The sequence below is a fragment of the Alosa alosa genome, chromosome 7, assembly GCF_017589495.1.
Source record: "Alosa alosa isolate M-15738 ecotype Scorff River chromosome 7, AALO_Geno_1.1, whole genome shotgun sequence".
NCBI classification, from domain to species: domain Eukaryota; kingdom Metazoa; phylum Chordata; class Actinopteri; order Clupeiformes; family Clupeidae; genus Alosa; species Alosa alosa.
The window spans coordinates 22,629,970-22,652,371 of NC_063195.1; the positions used below are offsets into that span (position 1 = coordinate 22,629,970).

The 22,402-nt window shown below is 39.5% G+C and overlaps 2 protein-coding genes across 3 annotated transcripts; one reads left to right on the forward strand and one right to left on the reverse strand.

The window, feature by feature from the left end:
• Positions 1-3,041: 3,041 nt before the first annotated feature.
• Positions 3,042-9,925, reverse strand: LOC125297816 (hatching enzyme 1.2-like). 2 transcript variants are annotated; one of them, XR_007194113.1, is made up of 8 exons: positions 9,808-9,925; positions 9,320-9,407; positions 5,929-6,063; positions 5,425-5,542; positions 4,393-4,571; positions 4,012-4,088; positions 3,654-3,781; positions 3,042-3,316 (listed from the first exon to the last, which is right to left on the reverse strand). XR_007194113.1 is itself a non-coding variant. In XM_048248314.1 (8 exons), coding segments are annotated over exons 1-8 (786 nt in total). In that variant the 5' UTR covers positions 9,877-9,925; the 3' UTR covers positions 3,042-3,314. The 2 variants fall into 2 exon arrangements, 1 of the variants encoding a protein (XP_048104271.1); XM_048248314.1 differs by having other exon boundaries at positions 4,403-4,571.
• A 1,756-nt stretch (positions 9,926-11,681) lies between these two features.
• LOC125297995 (B-cell receptor CD22-like) lies at positions 11,682-16,425 on the forward strand. Its single transcript, XM_048248604.1, has 8 exons — positions 11,682-11,743; positions 11,947-12,010; positions 12,284-12,613; positions 12,803-13,054; positions 13,235-13,504; positions 13,878-13,959; positions 14,138-14,189; positions 14,690-16,425. Exons 2-8 carry the CDS (start codon positions 11,956-11,958, stop codon positions 14,741-14,743), a joined length of 1,095 nt encoding a protein of 364 aa, XP_048104561.1. The 5' UTR covers positions 11,682-11,743; positions 11,947-11,955; the 3' UTR covers positions 14,744-16,425.
• Positions 16,426-22,402: the final 5,977 nt, after the last annotated feature.

Below are 22,402 nucleotides of genomic sequence, written 5' to 3' on the forward strand. Positions count from 1 at the left end.
AGATATTACAAGGATGAACTGAGTTATTTTGGGTTTCATGACCTCTGATGTCGCCCTTAGGGACTAGGTAGTCTGGAGTAATAACAGCTTTTCCTTATCATGACGGCTCTTTGTCTTTCATTTCATGCAATCCATCAAGACTATCCTGTTAGTCCTATAAATAATGGTAAAACTTTGTCTGTGACAGACTTGTTGCTCTCATGCTCGCCAAGATGCTTGTAACCTGTCTCCGGTGTTGTGAATACATCTTTGTACTCTGCCGTACAGTCTGCTTGTCTGTGCATTATACTTTTTGCCTCTTTGTGGATTAATACTTAATTTTTAACACAACCACAACGTCCACAAGGAAGACTATTGACTAAAAGTTTAAATTTTATTGTAGTTGGCTAGAAATGATGGGCATAAGAACAAAGAGAAAGTCATATACAACAACTTGTACAATACTAATTCAGAAGGTATTACATTGGGTTTTATATAAGATTAACATAATCATTACTTTATCTGTTAAAACAATTGATTACATGATTTGGAGTTTATCACATTATGGGGTTTTATTGCCTTTTTAATGGACTTAACGAAACACACTAACTTTTGGGAAATTGGTTATTTTCCGTCTACCCCAGAGATAGATAGATATTCTCTTCTCTGTGTGATGCGCTCGATGGTGTTTTATGCCCCCGACGTCGTCTTCCAGGCAGCTGCCACCGTCGACTTAACCCTTTCGTGCCCGTGCCGAACATTCCATTTTTGGTGCTGGATGACCTCCTTACACAAAAAACCTTATTTCTTGAGTATAATACATACCATCAATGGGATATACATACCATTGTAATCAGAAGGGTCAGTTCTATCAAATGATGTAAAATACATATGGTAATGTTGATATAGTAATGAACAGTCTTTGAAAATCCTCTCCAAATGTATACCGAAATTAGTTAAAATTGAATTTCATTCGCATAAAAATGAATTTTCATCATATTTCTATACGAGATAGAGAAAACATTTTTTTACCAAAAAAGCAGTCACCTACCGCTAAACTCCAGGCCATACAAGCTACTTTAGTGTTATTATGTATTGTTTTTATAACAAAGCCAACAATTTTTCTTTGGCTCCTGCTGTACAGGAATATGTACTTGATGAAAAGACGACAGAGTAGTAGTTTGAGCAGCTGAAGGCGAGGCTGAAATTTTGACGGAAATGCCTGCCAGCTGTTGTGATAGATTTTCGCCAAAGTCTTTCTGGCTGTAGCTACCAAACCTAGGTTCAACACCAAATTCTGCATTGCCAAACTTGAAATAATAAGAAACTACTGAAACAGCAATGTCAATGGAGAAAAAGTGTACACAATATGTATTTCTCATTTGGTCAACGCTCCCTGATCCCTTCAGAGACTTGGTTCACCAGTAGCAATGGATATTAGGGAGGGAAGTGAAGTCCCATGTCAATGATCAATCCCAGAAAACTGTGAAACTCTTCTGGGGTCTCTTCGATCCCATGCCCCTGCACTGTGTGTTTGCATAATGACGGCCTACTAATCACAACCTCCCACCCGTTCCGGTTGGTAAAACCACATATGCCTGGGACAACAACATAAAAATCAACATAACAAGTGTTTTAGTGGCAGTCTACACCACCCTACGCACGCCACCTAAATCTATACCTTAACCCTCCATCCTCACATGGTCTTCAACATTGTGGAGCGCCAAGCTCATCAGCAGTCAGCTACCTCTTCAGGCCTGCAAGGAGGTCTGTGTAGGTCTTGTCATCCTCCATCTGAAACAACAGTAAAATCATACAAATGTAATACATTTATTAATTTAAAAAATAAAATCACAAAACTACAGATGTGTGCATGTGTGCACATACATACACAAGAAGAGGTAGCCTAAACTATTGAAGCATTTTGAGTAACTCAAAAATATTTAGAAGTATGAAAAGTCATTTTATTACACATGGGTTTAGCTACCCTAAATCTGATTGCCTGGCTGCCATTAAGATAAAGACAGATTACATTTCACCTAGTAACTAACTGCTTAAATGCAATAATGACATTTCTGACATAATGTGATTTCACATCATGTTTTCTATAAAACTACATATTGAGAAGAGTAGAATATCAAGTCATGCCATCTTAGAAAATGTTGAGACAAGCACGCCTGATGTTTGTCATTTAGAAGTTAGCAAGGTAAAACAGTTCACTACAAACTGCCTAGCTAGCAGTGGTAACAACCCGAGGAGAGGCAATACGTTAATTAGCACTACATTTCTGACAGAATCCGTGATTTCACATCTTGTTTTCTACAACTACATATTGAGAGGAGTAAAAAATATCGCTCAACTTATTTCATGTAAGAGAACGCGAAACTTAGAAACGCGCCCATTGATTTATTCAGCTTTGGTATGCTATACTGACTTGCCAATATAATGCTTACCTAACAAGCAAATTGGTACTAGAAAACAAACTTACTTACAGGTTATATACTAACAGGTTTTAAATGAAATTGTCAAATGAAAATAACTGATATCAAAAGCAAACGAGAATACTGCAAGCAGTTCAGAGTAATGCAGCTAGCTAAAGTTACATGACGATGCACTTAGCCCCCGCTATGCCATAATGTTGGACGCTGATGAGAAAGCATATTACGGTCAAATAACATTATTTTATGACTACAAATTAAGATTAACCATAACTAGAAACGATGTAAAATATATATTACCTCAGTTTATCCAGCTGTGTGGTTTCCAGTCGAGGTAAACTCCAACGAAGTGCAGGTGGCATCTGGCGGTCCATGTTAAAATGTATGACTGAAGTGAAAAGTTTTTTCACGACTCATCTTCAAGTATCCAAAACAGGCCATAAACCCCTTAACCAATCATATCAAATTGAAGCTTATGTTGTCAGCAGTACGGGGAAGATTTCAGAAATAAAATCAGTCATTGGACAGCTGAGATATTAGATGATTGGTCATCGTTAAAATTTTAACGAAATTAGAACGGTCGGGCTTGTAAGGGTTAAAGGCACCTTAAACCTAAATTAGAACGGTCGGGCTTGTAAGGGTTAAAGGCACCTTAAACCTAAACCTAACCCTAACCCATTAAAATAAGTTGGCTTTTTATTTGAAATGGCAAATTATGAATGTATCACACATACTGAGGGTGTAACATTAACATTCTTGAGAAATTGTTGAGTTGACATTATAACATCTGATTTTTCACCACAGTTGTGAGAGGCAGCACAATTGTTTCCAGGTTTGAGATATGTTCTTTTATGTTTAGTCAACAATCGCCATTCCTGTTTTGATGATTTGCTCCAATCCTATGAAGTGAAGCAAAACATGACAAAACAAGTCTGTTATCCTGTTATCCTTTTCTAAAGTTCACCTAATCATTTACATCTCTATTTGTTTATGAGAAACTTATAAACAATACATCCAGTGAATTTACATTTAGATTTATTAATTTAGAAAACACATGATAATAATAATACTACTACTAATAATAATAATACTAATAATAAATATTCTTTGTGAATCCCACCCTTCAACTTCCTGATATTTACTCTGGAGTGGTGACCATGTTGTACTCTGGTGTCTTACAGGCCGTTCCCAATGCAGTTAGTGAAAAAAGTAGTGCACTGTGTAGTGTGTACTCACAGCATTCATACAGCTTTTTGATCCTCAGGATGTCAGTGGGGGAGAGACCCTGTATCTGGCCAATGGGGACGTCCGGGTCAGGGATGGGGGTGAGCGTTGCCTTTCCATACACGGTGGTGAAAACAGTTCTACAGAGGCCAATGGGTGGTAGTTATTGAGATATGGGGGAGAGAATAATCATCTGATACATGTAATGACAGACACAGATTGATTGACTGATTGAGTGAGTGAGTGAGTGAGGGATTGATTAATTGATTGATTAATTGATTGATGGATGAATATAAAGATAAACAGGTATGGGTAGATTTTTATATTTGTATAAGTGAGTAATTCAGTGCTTCATGTTGTGTTGCCTTACCGGGAGTAGTGCATCACAGATGTGTAGTCATATGGAGTGCCCATGGTGTTACCATATTGTTTTCTAAAATTGTTGGTCTGACAAATCAATAGAAATGGGATGAATAGAAGTGGAACATTTTAGTTTAATGACAGTGTGAGGGAAAAGTTCCGTCTAAGGCTTATGTACCAGCCACTCGTTTTCAAGTTAATTTATAGATATTCAAATATTATTATTATTACTATTAATGTAATCTAATGCAATGATATACTTATATAACATAATATTTAAATGTTATCATTACTTTTAAAAATAACCATGAAACTATCAAAAATAAGGAACTTTTTTATATTTCAATATGTATGTGCTGAATGGAGAGAGTAGGCGAGGTCAATCCCTTACCTGGGTCGACGTATTCCCAGTGGACTTTCACATACTGGTCCCTGTCGGCCCTGTTGTGCTCGTGGTAGAAGCCCAGGGCGTGGTTGAGCTCATGCTGGATGAGGCCATTGTAGATGCATTCATCCCTGTTCAAGGACACCAACTGCCTGCCTCCTGCTCTCCCAATGTAGGACCAGCACCTGAACAAAATGATGAGAATTGAGGACTATAGGGTACACGAAAAAACTGCTCATCTAATACAATCTGACCAAGTGTTATTAATCTCATATCAAGACCAAACAATCTAGTAGTTGGTATCGTTTTCAGTATAACGACACAAAGAGACAAAGAGCTCTTTTCCAAAACGCTATAAATCCATTTTTGAAAAGATCAACAAGTCATGTTATTTAAATGTGTATTTCAGGTAATGCAGTGCAGTGCAGTTGTGTTGTTTTGATTGAGTAAAGATAAATCAAATAACAATAACCTAATTACATTCCACTAAAATTACTTGGAAAACAAATCTCTGTATCTCTGTTCATTTTCATTTAACTCAGGTACTAGTCTAGCATCTGACAATACACACTGTCAGAAAACGTTTCCCTCACCCACCAGGGCGGAGGGCCAATCAGTCACAACAGGACATGGCATTAGTTTCTAAATCGAAAGTGGCTGTGGTAAACAGGAGTAGCATAACATAAAAAGAATTACAGTCTGAAAAGTGTAAATTTATGTACAGCATAAGTAGGCCTAAATACATTGTTTCCTGACTGCCAATACAGCTTACAATTAGTTAGTAAAGGTTTTGCAAAGTAGGAGTAATGTTAGGAGTCCCTGATCAATGTGATTGGTTAGGCTGAACCAATGATTTCAAAGTTAAGGAAAACTCTATGCCTGTTACGATGCCAGGGTTGGCAACGTTTCCCAATCTCTTCACAAAGCGAAACAAAGTAGTGAAATTTAAATCCAGGCTACATGCCAGTGACTGAAGAGAGGGATTAAGATCCTCCTTGTGTTGTTCTAGAACGTTCCAAACAAATGGAACAAACTCACCCTTTACCGTTCTCTATGCTGATGTAGTCAACCTCTGTTGAGCGAGGCACAAATCGGATGCAGGTCTCTTTTGTGAAGGTCAGCATCGCCTTTTCGATTTTCATCCTTTCATAGACGGCTAAACAAAGCAAAGCAAACGTCAGTGTTTTTAAGTATTAAAACACAAACATTAAGCAAGGGATTTGTCCAATGGTCAGTATATAAATTCCCATAGGACAAACAGGACCCCATGATAGGCTATGTCTGTTTCAGCTTCGTTTAGATACAATAAAGTCAAGACAATACATATATTGGGCCCTAACTTAAATGGCAGGAAAAGTGCAAAGCCTGTTTAAAAGCAAAGCTATGTATCAATATTTGATCTTAACATCTTGCCCATGTTGTTAAATTAGCAAATTGATTTTGTGTAGTTATTAAATTACATTTAGTTAGTCTTTGCACATTGGCCATTATTCAAATTAGGGTCATTTATGCTATAATATATATATGGAGAAACCCACTCACAGAAATCAGGGCTCACAATCACAGGCACTTCGACAAGGCCGTTGGCAGATTTCTTCCACTTGCAGGAGGAGCAGATTAACGCATTCCTCTGTCGCGGAACAGCAATATCGCCCTCCACGAGAAGCTCACTGGAGGCTACAGGAAGAAATGTCAGTCATGAAGGAACTCACTGTTGCATATTATTTTATATTTAAGGACCACAATGGAAATAAGCCCTGTGACTTTATTGCGTTTATCCTCTTGACCGATAGTGTACAAAGACATTTTATTTATTTATTATTTATGTTCTATTAGAAAACATTCTTTGTACAGTAACAACAATAAAGAATTTCAATCAATCAATCAATCAATCAATTAGGCACTTCACTGGAGCACTCTAAACATGCTGTGAAACACATTATCTTGTCATAAATCGGTAAATGATATGTGACCATCATCGGTAAGCTCAAAAGACTTGATGTCATGGCGGCCAGGGTTGGGTAGTAATGGATTACATGTAATCTCGATTACGTAATCAGATTACAAAAATCAAGTAACTATAATCAGCCCAGATTACAATAAAAAATGTGTAATCAGGTTACATTGTTGGGGATTACCTGATTACATTTTATCATGCAAATAATGCAACTTTTTAGGATAGCCTATTAATTTGACAAGCAGTTCATTCGGATGTTCACTTTTTAGACTTTTTTAAGATATAGTTAAGAACAAAATTATTCATACCCCTGGCAAATATTGATTTTCTCTTGACCAATATGTTTGTTCTTAATTAAAATAACACTTGCACATGCCAAAAGCTTGCAAGACAATGTGGTAAAAACATGGAATAAAAAAGGTGTTTTATTAAAAAATGCGTGTTCAAAATTATTCATACCCTTTTTAAACAATCACTGGAAACATCTTTATTTACCACCACAGCTCTCAAAATGGTTCATATAATACCCACTAAGCCTCTTCGGGCCCTATCATGATATTCTAAAGTGCATCGTCACTAGTCAAAAGTCTATTAAAATTTAGTAGGATGTCCAGTTCACATTGGGAGGGGTTTCGCTATCAAAAGCGGAGCGCATGGCGTAACAAGGTGTTCCTAGGTCTTTTAATCAGTCATATGGGTGTGTTTGGGGCGTAACATAATTTTAAACCAATGAGAATGACATCCGTCATTCCCTTTAACGGCGCAACGCGCGATATGTCAAATAAATGCATCGGTATTTTGGCATTCAAAGGCGCATTTGAAGGAGGCTGCTTGCGAGACCGTATAGAATAGTCATTCTTAAATCATGCTTTACTAAAACCTAGCATAGCCTTCACGCATTTGCACTCGTCTATTTGAACTCATTGGCAAAGTGAAACTTCACCAAGGAGTCAGTCAACGACAAGACAGTTATATGCAGTTACTTTCACTATTGACTGACAATAGGTTACCACCGAAAACATAGGCTGGAAAAAGCAACACTTACCCTAATATTGCTCAAATGACTGAATAAAACAACATTTATCCTGCAGAGGAGTTGCTTATATCTCGTGACAGTGCGTCTTCAGCTGTGCTCCATACGTGTCTCTCGCCTCTCCCCTAATCACTTTTAACCGTCATTACCAATTTGCAAATGATGGTGAATAACTACTCATTATGAGATGTACAGTATTTCGTAATATCTTTGTTCTAATTATGTTTCCCATTGTAATCGTGCAATTTGTAATGCTTTGCATGGACGTGCGCTGGTGTGCGTTCATGAATGATAGAAGGATGGTGCGTGCACCTGCCAATATGACTGGTGACATGCGCTCTTAAAATAGCATATGAACAACTCGCCATTGACTTCTGACCAGGTTTAGGTGGTGTATGATAGCGATTTTTAGACAACGCGCTAGGCCCCTCCCTAGGTTGTTAATTGCCACACCCCTGGGCGCAATGCTTAAAAAATAAACGTGCAAAATACCGAATTCAACTTTGCGCGGGTGAATAACGAGTATTACGCCATGCGCTGGTGACCCAAAATACAGCCCTTCATGTCTCCACAATGATTGTAGACTGCACCTTTTTAGCAGCAATCTGGGTTTTGAGGCAGGAACGATTATTTGCCATCACTTTGGCCTTGTGCTCACTTTTTTGACGGATTGAGGTCCGCTCTAAAATGTTGATATTGTTCTCTGTTAACCATTTCTTGCCTTGTTTGGCTGTATGTTTTGGATCATTGTGTGATTTAATGTTCAAATGCTACCTATTGGGGCAGCCATAGCCTACTGGTTAGGGCTTCGGCCTTTGGGCTTGCCGGTTCGACTTCACTAATTCACGGATTGGGATAAATGCAGAGACCAAATGTCCCTCACAGGATCAAAAGATATACTTACTTACTAACTTACATACTATTGGGGCAGGTCTCTCGGCACACTGCCTGATCTTTTCCTCCTAATCTTAATGTAGCCTCTTGTTTTAGTGTTACCGTTTACTTTGAGAAAGTCACCAGGTCCCCCTGGTTGAAAAACATCCCAAAATAATACATTTCTCACCTCCACAATTGAAATGGACATGGTGTCATTTGGGTTTAATGCTTCCCTTTTTTATGCCAATCTCAGGCCATGTCCCTGGGTAAAAAAAAATCCAGCAAAAGCTGAATTCTTTGTCCAGGTGTGCCCTTATAAAGGTTAAGCGGAGTTGTGCATGTTTGGAGAAGAGCAGAGAAAAATAGAATCAGAATTCTTTAATCAATTCTGTGGTGGTGTCTTTTACTTAATGGGCATATTTATTGAAGTAATCTAAAAGTAATCCTAAAGTAATCAGATTATGTTACATGTTTTTGGTAATCCAATTGATTACGTTACTGATTACAAAAATTGCCATGTAATTTGTAGTCAGTAATGGATTACATTTCAAAGTAATCTGACCCAACCCTGATGGCGGCTTATAGCCATGTTACATAAACTGTTTTGTGATAGACCCCTTCAATGTTTGTAATCATCCAGAGCCTATGTTTATTTGGCAATTGATAGGGTATACATCCTAGTTCCTTACATCCAACAAAAAATGTAACCTATTGTATAACTTTGCAATTGTTCAAATCTAAACTGTCACTGTCAAATAGTCACAAGTTTTCAAAAACATTAATACTTTAGCAAAGTACAGATACTCAAAAATCATACTTAAGTAATCAAGTAAATGTACTTAGTTACTGTCCACATCCCCTGGTCTTAGCTAATGGCGATTGTTTGCCTGAGCTGATAAAAAATGGGTAGGCGACGTGATGTTTCATGTCATCTGCCATGGCATGTTTATAACTATGTCACATGTTACACACAACTATGTTACATTTTTAAGTTAGTTATTCCATCAAGATATGAAATTAAGTATGAATTGACTGAAGCTCTGTGAGAGGTTAAAGGTGAAACCTGCCATTGTTAGCGGACAGAATCTGGGTTGTTAAGTCCACGTTGTCTGCATCGTCGATAAGCTTTTCAATGTCAACACCATCTCTCACCATCTGTAAGAGACACACCACACCCTTAAAGTAGCCTGTTTTTTTTAAAAAGGCATGATTGACATTTTTCTTTTAATTAGCGAGCTAACAGGCCTTGCAATCAGATATCTAGCTGACAGGCTTGCACTGCAATCAACATACACAGTACAACTGACAATGATTAAAACTAACTAATGTATTTTAGCTATATACTGTATACATGTATCTGTGATGTAATGGTTTACAATTATTTAGGGTTTAATACTCAATAACTATATAGTGAGATATACTATACCCTAATAGGGTGAACTAAGTCAAATCCTTCACAGACTGTATACCATTAAAACTATAGCATGTTTTTAGTATGTTGCTTTTTTAATATGTTTAGCCCAGAGAGAGATTTGTATAGCCTTGAAAATCTTACCATGAAGGCCAGACCCTTACACAAACCCAGCAACAGCACTAGGAGAGAGAGGGATGCTCTGAGGTCCATGTTCCTTCACTGTGCGTGTGTGGAGATGTTCCAGATTGTTCCTTGCTCCTTGACCAAGGCCTGATGTATGTGGGACCTTTATGTCTGGACTGTTAAATACAGATCCTCTAAGGTGTGTCCACGAGTGGGATTTAGGCCTGCTGAGAGGCTCAGGTGTCTAATGGACACTCTAGGAGGGTGGATGCCACCGCCTCTCCCACAAACCCAACTTATATAGAGTTGGGGAGTTAATTTGTTTTTCTTTGGATCTTGTCTAGCTGACATACTGTGGCTGATTGTGAAGGGTGTAGTATTTGTTTTGGCTTGGTTGTTTGTGATTTAGGGTGTTGTGCTTACAGTAGATTGACTTCCTCACATACAGTATGATTAGTGTGTTCTACATACAGTGCAACCGGAATGTTTTCAGACCTTTTCAAGTTTTCCCCATTTTGTTATTTTTCAGACTGATCTTAAAATGGATTAATTTAATTTTGTTAAAAAAAAAAAATGTAAAAGAAACAGTCCTTCTTTACGCTTCTCTCATCGTCTCAAAGGAACTCTGGATCTCATTCATAATGACTTGGTTACCTGTCTGAGAAAGGCCCTTCGTCCCGGATTACTCAGTTAGCTGAGTCTGGAGCTGAGCGGCCAGATCTAGGAAGACTGTCGGTTGTCCCAAACTTTTCCATTTGAGAATGATGGAGGCTACCGTGCTCTTGGGCACTTTCAATGCTGCAGAAATGTTCTTGTATCCTTCCTCAGATCTTTGTCTTCACACAACCCTGTCTCGCAGGTCTACGGACAATTCTCTCAACCCTTGTGACTTGGTTTTCACTCTGACATACACCATCAACTGTGAGACCTTATATAAAAAGAGATGTGTGCCTCTCCTACTAATGTCCAGTGAATTCATTCAGGCACAGGTGGACTCCAATCAAACTGTAGAGGCATCTCAAGGACCATTGATAGAAGTAGGATGCAACAGAGCTCAATTGCAAGCATCATAACAAAGGGTCTGAATACTTATGTAAATGGTCTTTTATTTTTTATAAATTTACAAAGACTCCAAAAATCTGTTTTTTGTTCTGGAATGTTGGAGTATTATATTTAGATTAATGGGAGAAAAAATGAATTGAATCCATTTTAAACATAACAAAATGTGTAAAACTTGAAAGGGTCTGAAAACATTCCGGTTCCACTGTAAAATCCACTAATTTTGTATAAGTGCATAGATTATATACTATATATTCAACAAAATATATAAATCCAAAATTTTTGATTTCAAAAGCAGTTAAGAGGAGATGACAACTAGGACGTGTCAGATCATATCATATGGGCCACAGAAACAACCTGCTTTTGAAACCGGTGTGACCGTTTTCTGTCTTTTTTAGCACCGTGTGGAGTATCAGCTGTTAGCCACAGCCCTTCCTTCACATGTGGCCTCACTTTTTTGAAAACTGTATATATACAAACATACACAAATTTTTTCAAAAGCTAAAACTAAAAATGACACCACTCCTCAATCATGACAGATGTGTGATGTTTAGGGTGGTGCTTCCTGTGATAAACAGCAGAGGAAGTCTCTTTACTGTAGGTCGTATGTACTTACGTAGTTTTAGTAAAGCCATTCAGTGGTAATAAGGACCTTCTCAATATGATTATTAATATTGTTAGAACGTTTGAAGGCACTATCTACCATTCTGAGGTGCATTTATAAAAAAAATAAATAAATAAGTGTGTGTGTGTGTGTGTGTGATAGAGAGAGTGAAATGAGGAAGTACAAATGACGTCAGCAGAACACTAATAACCCTCCCGTTTTCTTTTAAAGCCGCATTCTCAGTTCCTCTAAAGTTTCACTGAAGTCACGGACAAAGAGATATCAACTGGGGTAAAAAAGAACCCATCATGCTTATTTCAATTGATATGAATGAACAAGCGAAAAGCGTATTACAGAGTTGAGATGATGATTATGATGATGATGATTATGATAGGCCTAATGATGATTATGATGATGAGGGTGATATGTGAATGAAACTCTGAGTCCATTAGTCATTCAATAGACTCCTCTAAAATGCATGAACATCCTGGTAGGTTTTCACTATGCACAAGAAAATGCACAGAATCAGATGCATCATTCTGCTGTTATACACACTGGGTATGTATATCATATTGTAACACTGATATCTTGCTTGGGTTTACCATCTTATGTTTGTGTGAGTGTGAATATGTTTAATACAGTTGTTCCTGAAAGGGGTAACAAGTTGTGATTGACATTACAGACACAGACTTCATTTGTGTGTGTGTGTGTGTGTGTGAGAGAGAGAGAGTGTATCTGTGTGTGAGTGTTTATGTGTGTGTGTGGGTGAGCTAGTCAGTGAGTGATGAAGAGTGAGTGTGTGCATCCATGATGAGTGTGTATGTGTTTCAGGTATTCATGCCCAACCACCGCTCACTGTGACCTACTCTCCTCAGAACACCTGTGCTCTCGCAGGCTCCTCAGTGCTCCTTACCTGCAGTTACACACTTCCACAAAACTACTATTTTGGAGCAGGATATTGGTACAAAACTGATGGTCAGAAACATGTGACGCTTGTGAAAGCATCTGAAACTCGTGTTAAATATGACTACAACTCCCCTGAATGTAGTGTGATGATAAACAATCTGATTCCTAGCGACTCTGGTGTATATGAGTACAGAATTATGGCACCATCTTTCACATACCTACAAGGCAAATATGGAGTTACTCTCTCTGTTACAGGTAAATACACTTTTTGCTTGGTTTACAGCTTTAATTATAATTGTAAATGTTAGAATCATTTGAGTTTTATTTTGCACTATTCAAAAATGGGTGCTTTCTCAGTAACAGGTAAGTACATCGATGAAGTTTTAATAAATGATTTTTAAGATGATGATTGGTTTGAGACAGTAACCCCTGACATTTTTTCAGATCTCCATGTCTTATTGACAGCTGGTACAGTTACTGAGGGAGGCAATGTGACACTGACCTGTGACACCAACTGCAAACAAAAGGCCGACATCATCTTCATCTGGTACAAGAACACACAGCCTACCAGACACAGAGCCATCAACAACACCCTCCACCTAAACCCGGTCAGCAGTGAGGATGCAGGCAGCTACTCCTGTGCTTTTAGAGGACATGAACAACATCGATCACCTGACACTGCTTTAGATGTCAGATGTATGTGAGAGAGCAGCTACTGGATATTAACTTGTCAATTAAATTTAACTGATGAAAAAGAATGTCAACAAAGGTTAAACTGATTACTGGTATATGTGACAAATAATTAACAGCATTAGAAATGGACCAAACAGATGAAGAAAAAAGTCTAAATATAACTGTTGGTCTTTGTGTTGGCAGATGCACCACGGAACACCGCTGTGCTTGTGGATCACCATGGTGAAATAGTGTTGGGTGAGTCGGTGAATCTGACCTGCCGGAGTGATGCCAATCCACCGGTACACACCTACACCTGGTACAGGAAGATGGGAACTCAAATCTCACTGCTAGGAGGAGGCCAGAGTTACGTTGTCGCTAACATCAGCTATGAGACCAGTGGACTCTACTACTGTGTTGCACAGAATAGTGTTGGTGAACAGCACTCGGCTGCTGTGTCAGTGCCAATAGCAGGTAAGATCACCTTTTGTCAGATTATTCAATCGTGTGTCGGAGTCAATTGTGCACTCTTATGACAAATGATTGTTTTCTCCCTGTTTGGAGTCCTAAGTAAACGGGCTACTATGGACTAGTGTAAAAGCAAGTGGGTACCAATTACAGAACTGTATGGTTTCAAGGCATGTACATGCAAGTAACTGATCATTCACACGTGTTAGCGTACTCCCTTTCACCATATAGTACAGAACTAATAGCATGCTCACTAGCTCTCTTGCCTCATATTCCAAGGGTTCATGATCCAAGCCCACTACTTTGACTAATACTACTGTTCAGCTATAAAAGTAATTTTATTGGTCACTATTGTGAAACATTGTGATTCTGTTTATAGGGCAAGGCTGGGCTAAGTATGTAGCCATTAGGATCCTTATTGTAGTAGCTCTCCTGCTGCTCCCCTACCTTCTCTGTCTGAGGTGAGAAAACATTTTCCACAAAATTACTTTTTTTTTGTGTGTAAACAACAGTCATTATGGAACCAATACAATAATGTGGTAAATATATAATATGGTATTATATTTTTTGTTGATATGTTTTGTTGATTTTTCCCTTGATGATTCCCTGGTCCTAAGCCTTTCTTCTCCACAACTGCAGGTGTAAATCTAGCGCTCCCCAAAAAACAGGCAGCACAACGATTTCACAACAGGTGAGCAAACTGACTGTGCTAAAGAGAAACTATCAAACAAACTAATCAATGACGGCCCAAACAATAGATTCAGTCCAGACTGGATTGTCCTAATTATTATTATCTTAATGCAGCACTATATGTTTTGGTCCAAAACTAGCAAGCTGCTTAAAAGACATGTAGAACCTGCAAACACCTAGAGCCTTATTAGTGCTGCTACAAACTTGCTGACATACAGTATATTCAGTAAAGTTTTCTTTCAGGTGTGAAGTGAGTAGCCTACATCCCAGAACACAGAACTGCACAATGCATATGCTGGATTGGACACAGATAGATAGAGGAGAGACTGCCAGGATGATTCTAGGTAGCCTGGTTTCACCAGACCAGTTCAACTTGTGTAATCTCAGTGAGGAAATTAACTGAGAGAAACAAGCTTGCAGAGCCAGACTAAATTCTAGGAGCTAGACATTTTTTTTTTATTTTTGGAGTTACTGTTTCCTCAACTTCCTCTTTTCATCCAGGAGGCAGACTCAAGCCCAGTGTACAACAACATAGTGACCTCTGACCCCTTATGAAGACTGAATGCAGATGCAGACGCTTCTATTGCTATTTCCCAGTGGTGTAGTCTGGGTTTCTGCAGTGGGTATACTGGTGATATTCATTATGCAGCCTGTAGTGCGCAGGGTGAGGGGTGGCAGAGTGCTGCCTTGTTGGACAAGAGTGCATTTCATCTTTGAACTGAATGATTAAACGGTTTCATATTGAGGCATATACTGTACATTGTAACCTATACCAATGACATGTATGAACTGTAATGCAAACTTATGAAAAACGGTGACCAACTTCATAAGAATTAGACCTGAATTCATGATGCATCCTGTGTGTAGATTGAAATCAAGATGCATCCTGTGTGTAGATTGAAATCAAGATGCATCCTGTGTGTAGATTGAATTCATGATGCATCCTGTGTGTAGATTGAATTCATGATGCATCCTGTGTGTAGATTGAAATCAAGATGCATCCTGTGTGTAGATTGAATTCATGATGCATCCTGTGTGTAGATTGAATTCATGATGCATCCTGTGTGTAGATTGAAATCAAGATGCATCCTGTGTGTAGATTGAATTCATGATGCATCCTGTGTGTAGATTGAATTCAAGATGCATCCTGTGTGTAGATTGAATTCATGATGCATCCTGTGTGTAGATTGAAATCAAGATGCATCCTGTGTGTAGATTGAATTCATGATGCATCCTGTGTGTAGATTGAATTCAAGATGCATCCTGTGTGTAGATTGAATTCAAGATGCATCCTGTGTGTAGATTGAATTCAAGATGCATCCTGTGTGTAGATTGAATTCAAGATGCATCCTGTGTGTAGATTGAATTCAAGATGCATCCTGTGTGTAGATTGAAATCAAGATGGATCCTGTGTGTAGATTGAATTCAAGATGGATCCTGTGTGTAGATTGAAATCAAGATGCATCCTGTGTGTAGATTGAAATCAAGATGGATCCTGTGTGTAGATTGAATTCATGATGCATCCTGTGTGTAGATTGAAATCAAGATGCATCCTGTGTGTAGATTGAAATCAAGATGGATCCTGTGTGTAGATTGAATTCATGATGCATCCTGTGTGTAGATTGAAATCAAGATGCATCCTGTGTGTAGATTGAAATCAAGATGGATGCCATTATATCTGCCTTTTGTTTGTTTTTATGTTATTTTCTTTCCGTTGTATCCAACACTCTGTTACATGACTTGGACTTGACTCTGAACTCTGTGGGAGAGGCACCCTTTTTGTGGGCAATGTCTGTAACTTGTGGATTTTAAGAAGCCAATGATTTGTTAGGGGATGAGTTTTCCTCCTTTAAAAGGGACATTCTCCCGTAGTCTGGGGCTTCGACTTTTACTTGGTCTTTACTTCAATTTCATTTCTCTGCTTTACAATCACCCCTTCTATCCCCCTCCAACATGTTCCTGACTCTTCTCATACCTTTCTTTACTCTTTCATTTCGCCTCACGTCATCCTCGTCGGGCCACCTACTAAACGCTATCCACAGAGCAGTCCCAGCGCACCTGCTCAAGAGCAGCCATCCCAAACCACTGGGTCCGGGAGAAGATAGCGAGGCCAAGGAGCCTCACAAGATCGGGCAGCGTGACTAATTATTTTCTATCCTTTCTTTTCCTTTACCTCTTTCTCCAATGCTGTGTTTTTAGTACTCAGATCATTCAGGTTAGATTAATGTGCCTCTTGCTTTTTATCATGTGATCAATATATATATAAAAGTTTCACTTTATTCTAACCTTTTTCTCTGGTGTTCTGATTCCCATTTCTATGGGACCGGTGTGATTCTGTGTTAGAAAGCTAATGTTTGGTTGTGGTGACTCTGCAGATCATCACAATGAAACCAATGCTTGCGCCAACTCTTATATGCTGTGTTCCAGATAACCTCTGGGACCAAAACCATCCACAAGTTGGCCATATTGACCGGGCCTAGGCATAAACAAAATACCTCTGAATGCAAACCTCCCTACGGAAGCCTGATCAACTTCCAATGGGGAGACCCGCCTAAAATAGCCAACATAGGAGGTTAGGGTTATATATGACAAATAGGTGTGGCTTTACCTGTCTAATGGGTCCTTATAGTGTCCAAATCACTGTTAAATGAAAATACTCAAACCAGACTTTTCACCTTTGTATTTTAACATATGGGTGAACCTTTGTAAAATTAGGCCCTTGGACAGTTCCTTGCAATTATCAATAGGTGGTGACATTATTCGCAAACACTGTTGAGCTTCTCAGTTCACCTGAGATTCAGCGAGTGGATTGACATGGTGGTCATATGGTGTCATGTGGTCACCTGTTAAACTCTCGCGGGGATGAAAAGGTCTGAAATGCAGACGTTATCCTGAACACACTTTTGTCCTCTGCCTTCGAGTGGATACTGTGATCTCCGGTATGTGAAGGCGGCACACTTAGATTTTTGCTACCCCAGAGCTAATTTGCAAACTTGCCATAGGTAGTTAGCTTCAATTAACAACCGGAACTCCTTAAATGGGCAAAGATGGCCGTTTTGGTTCTTTTTTGTAGGCGAACTTCAGAGGTCTATAGGATAGCACTACAACTCATGAGTCCCACGCGTTTTCCCACCAGCGGAGCTACATGTAGTTGGCTAGTTCAAACTTTTGCCAACTTAAAAAAAGCTTAACTTGTGTCACACTGTTCGCCAACAGCAACATCCACCTTCTTTGTTTTCAAGTAGCAGTGAATTCACGTCGAACCCTTTCAACTCTGCCATCAATCATTACAGTATGTTAAGCCCGCCTAACGACTCTATACACGATGTGATTGGCCCTATCAAAGTTTAATTTTCCCAGCCCGCAAGCCAACGGAGAGTTGCTAGACTAGCCCAGGTTGCGCTAGGCAGCAAATCTAGATTTCTAGGCTAAGCTTGCCCTGCATCCACAAGAGGTAAGTTCAGCACAGGATTGTGAGGCCTCAGACACAGACGCCCCTTGAGAGGGGAGGAGACATCAACTGGTTGACTCAAGTGGAGATGACAACTACGACTGGCCAGATCATGCGACACGGGCCACAGGAAATGTGTAACCACTTCCGGTGTATTTTTTAGCACTGAGTTGTATCATGCAACTTACCCTCCTCCACATGTGGGTATGTGTGAACTGAGGTCCTCAGCCTCTGTGCAGCAGAGGAGACACACAGGAAGTAGAAATAACCTCAACAGAGCACTTATACCGTCCATTTCCTTTCTAAGCATTTTCCATTCCTCTGAAGTTTCATTGTAGTCACACATAGATATATACTGACTGTGGTAGTCACAGATGAATTCTCAGCTGGGGTAAGTGTCAACACAAACGTTCTTATTATGACCGCCGCGCAGCGAAGCGGTCATATAGGTTTAGTCAGATTTTTTTTTTTTTTTTTTTTTTTTTCTTTTTCGCATGCCCAAATTTCCGTCAATGATTCCCGGGACACTGAAAGACCGGGGTACACGAAACTTGGTGGGCATGTAACCCCACATGGATAGCATGGAACCATCGTTTTTCGTTTTGATCTGTAGCCCCCCCGCTGGACTGGACCCCCCGAAAGGAGGGTAGGGCAGACACAGTTTTCTGTGAATATCTCGAAAACCGTTGGGTTTAGGAGGACCATTTTTTTTTTGTATGTTGATCTCAAGGGGCCATGTCAACCCATTCCATAACCACTCATTTCATGTATAGCGCCACGTAGTTAAACACAAAAAAGTAAAAATGAGGTGTTGTAATTGAAGGTATCTGTGACCTAACATAGTCAAAACTGCACGAAATTGGTAGTGTAGGATCATTATGACACCCTCTGTATGCACGCCAAGTTTTGTGGAATTCCGTTCATGGGGGGCCACACAATAAATTAATTTATGTTACTATACACCAACTGGCCTGTAGGTGGCCGGAGACAGTTTTCTGTGAATATCTCGAGAACCGTAGGGCCTAGGAGGTCCACCTTTTTTATGTATGTTGGTCTTAAGGGGGCATGTCAACCCATCCCATTACCACTTATTTCATGTATAGTGCCACCTAGTTAAAAATTCAAAAAAAAAAAAATTAGGTGTTTTCATCACAATATCTCTGGCTGACAAGGTCAAAACTGCACGAAATTAAAAGTGTAGGATCATTATGACACCCTCCGAATGCATGCCAAGTTTTGTGTACTTTCGTTCATGGGGGGCCTTACAATAAAATAATTTATGTGTACATTTAGTGACGTACACCAACAAGGATTCCCGGGACACTGAAAGACCGGGGTACACAAAACTTGGTGGGCATGTACCCCCACATGGATAGCATGGAACCGTCATTCTTCGTTTTGATCTGTAGCCCCCCGCTGGACTGGACCCCTAAAGGAGGGTGGGGGCAGACACAGTTCTCTGTGAATATCTTGAGAACTGTAGGGCCTAGGATGACCAATTTTTTCCGTATGTTTGCCTCCAGGGGTCATGTTAACCCATTCCATGTGCACAATTGTGCATAAACAGATACACACGCCCACACATACATTTACAGTAATCATGCATTATGACACATACTCACACAGTAGACATGCGATGCATGCATGCACATGCACAAACACACATACGCAGGCAAACACACAAGCACGCACATACACACACACACACACACACATAAACATACATTTGTACACGCACACATGCACATAATTCAAGAATTTTTCCCGTCATCTACTCCCTGAATTTTTGGTCATTGATACCCGGGACACCGAACCACCGGGGTACATGAAATTTGGTGGGTATGTAGCCCCACTAGACTTTTACGGAAAAATTTCATTTCGTCCCCGGGGACCACCACCATCCTGCATTTTCAGTATTGGCGAGAAGTAGTCGTTTGTCCACTAGATGGCGCATCGTTGCAGTGAGACGTAATTTTGTTGGAAGTTAAAAGTGGGTTGGAAAAACAATGGACGCTTCCTACAAGGACTGTAATTTACGCAGCGAACATCTAATAAGGATAGGGCGATGTTCACATGAAGTGTAATTCCCATTTCTTCTTGAAGCCGAAATAAATCTGAGGATGTTTATCGGACATGCTTGGTTTTACTGCAGGTGCGTTAATCTTGTAATATCAATAAGGACCTAGGTAATGTTACCGTTAAGCGTTGGTTGAGTGATGGAGGCATTTGATTGATTGCATTTGTAGAAAACTATAAATGCGGTTATACCAAGCAAATGTATAGCAGCACTGTTTGTATCGTTCGACTGTCATTTATTGCACGTGCTACAAAATCATTCTGTGCAATGGAAGATTTACCAACGTTACACCGGTCTGATACAGTTTTGCCTATACATGCGTGAGACTGAGGCGCCTGTTTATTTTGTTTTAAGTGCATGCAGGGTGTGAGAGGGGAATCGATGTGCTTTGATTACAGCTTGGTAGTTGTAGTCTGTGAAATTAAAAAGCTGCGTGTGTGTGAAGTATCCAAACAATGACACCTTCATTTCATTATGGCTGCTTTAGCAAAACACCTTAAGCTACTGTGTAGTGGGTCCCATTTAGAAGTGGCTACTTCATTCGCTTTCCTTGACTCATGGAGCGTGAATGTTATTACAACTTTTCGCCCCGCGATATGACAGTTTAAGTCCGCTTGATACTGTAAAGGCGTAAGCCATTGGTTTCAAAGGAGATTCTATTTGTGTCGCCAGCATAGCCTATTGACAATTTATGTTGTAAATAGGCCTACCTTATAATCCTACCTGTAGCTTAGGGAAGCTAACAGCTTTCTATTGGGATCTAGTTTGTTAGTTACCGTTTTGTCATAACTCCCTGATGCATTTTTGCATTTAGAATAGCCAGAGCGTGTATATCTCAATCGGAAAATTAAACAATATCGGGTGCCTATGGACTAGGCTGGGTGAACCCAGCCTTATCTGCCCGCTATTTATTTTTTGATTTCTTAAAAGATTGAGCTTGGTCTGATGAAAGCCAGACTAGCCATGGACCTCAGTTAAACAATGCAAGGGAACATGAATCAGCCTATATTTGCTCGAACAATAACGGACAAAAGCTCTTCAACTTTGGCTTGTTAAAATGTGTATGAACAGTCTAGCGACGCATTTCATCAAGGCCCATTTGGACATGTCAGTTATTTGCACCACTGGTTAGATGTAAAACAGCATTTCGTTTCAGACTAGGCTACTGTTACTTAATTTGTGCATTAACAATAACGTTTCAGACTACTGTTACTTAAATTGTGCATTGACAATAAAGTATTACATGAACTAAAGATGACACAAATCTTATGTAGAAGAAGAAACATTCACAAAAAATCCATCCATCCAAAAATGACCTTTGTTTTTGATAGCTGTTGAAAACGGCATGGAACTGACAGAGATGTTTTTGTTTATAAATACATAAAAAATAAATAAATAAATAACATCATGCTGATAGCTTTTGCTTTTCCCAAATACAATGTAGCCTACAGGTGTAAGTGACCTTTCATCAATCCAGTTGCAATGAATGAACTGTGATGAACTGCCCTACTTGTGATTGTTTAGATTTTAAAGGTTTTATAACAATGCTACATCTTCTTTGGCTATTCTACAATCTATTCACCTTTTCAGCACCAGTAGGCTACTTTCTGTGCAGCCGCACACACACACTCAGGCATGCCAAACAAGCATACACAAAAGTTTCAAGAGTGGGGGATGGAGTAAAATATGGAGACAAATTGAAGTGTGATTTATTTTCGCGGAACGGATGTACAGGACTGAGCGGCGGTCATATTGTGTACCGCTATGCGGTACATCTAGTTCAAAAGCTGTTTAATTGTCTCCGACACATGTACGTAGTCTATTGGCTGTTTTCTATGCATACGTCCATAACACTTTGATCCACCTTTCAATTTATGTTCATACACTGGGCTAACTACTGGTATATCAGGCCCACAACTCAAATTCACGTCAGCAGCCAAGATCTCTCCCAACAACTCATCCACTCCAAATGACAACTCCTTGACACTACTCATAAAACCTGTCTGACCAATGTCAATGACACTTTCCCTGCCTCCGTCACTTAGACCACCACTTTTCCGACACCACAAACGTCTCCCACTACGGACTTTGTGTACATGTACATGTAACACTTAGTGCTGCTTCCACAACTGCTATGAGTCAATGTTTAGGAACATTCACTTACCACTGACCAGGCAGACGGATCACAATGCCTCAGGGTCCGTGAAGTCCCTGAGACAAACACCTTTGGAGTCACACGAACCGTGGACATTCCCGGGTTCAGGACTGGTCAACAGAATTTGAATCAAGTTTCTACGATAAGCGGTTCAAGTCAAATTAGGGCCTATGATGATAATAATAATAATAATAATAATAATAAAAATAAGTCGGAAGAAGAAAATCAGATAACAATACAGTGCATTTGCATGCACTGTAATAAGAAGTCTAGGAAGAACATAGTGCAGTACAGTGCATGAAACTGTAATTATCCAATTTTATCCAGTTACTTTTGGTAACTGGATAAAATTGGATAATCAATCTGTCAACTGTCTGCAACGCAGCCGAAACGCTCAGGCCACGCTCACGCCATGCACATGCAACCTGCGCCGAAAATGCGTGCATGCTAGAAATAGGACCGAGGCAGGCAGAGTCAAACACATTTCTGGTGTGCAAAGAGAAAGACATAATGTAAATATAACATCTACAT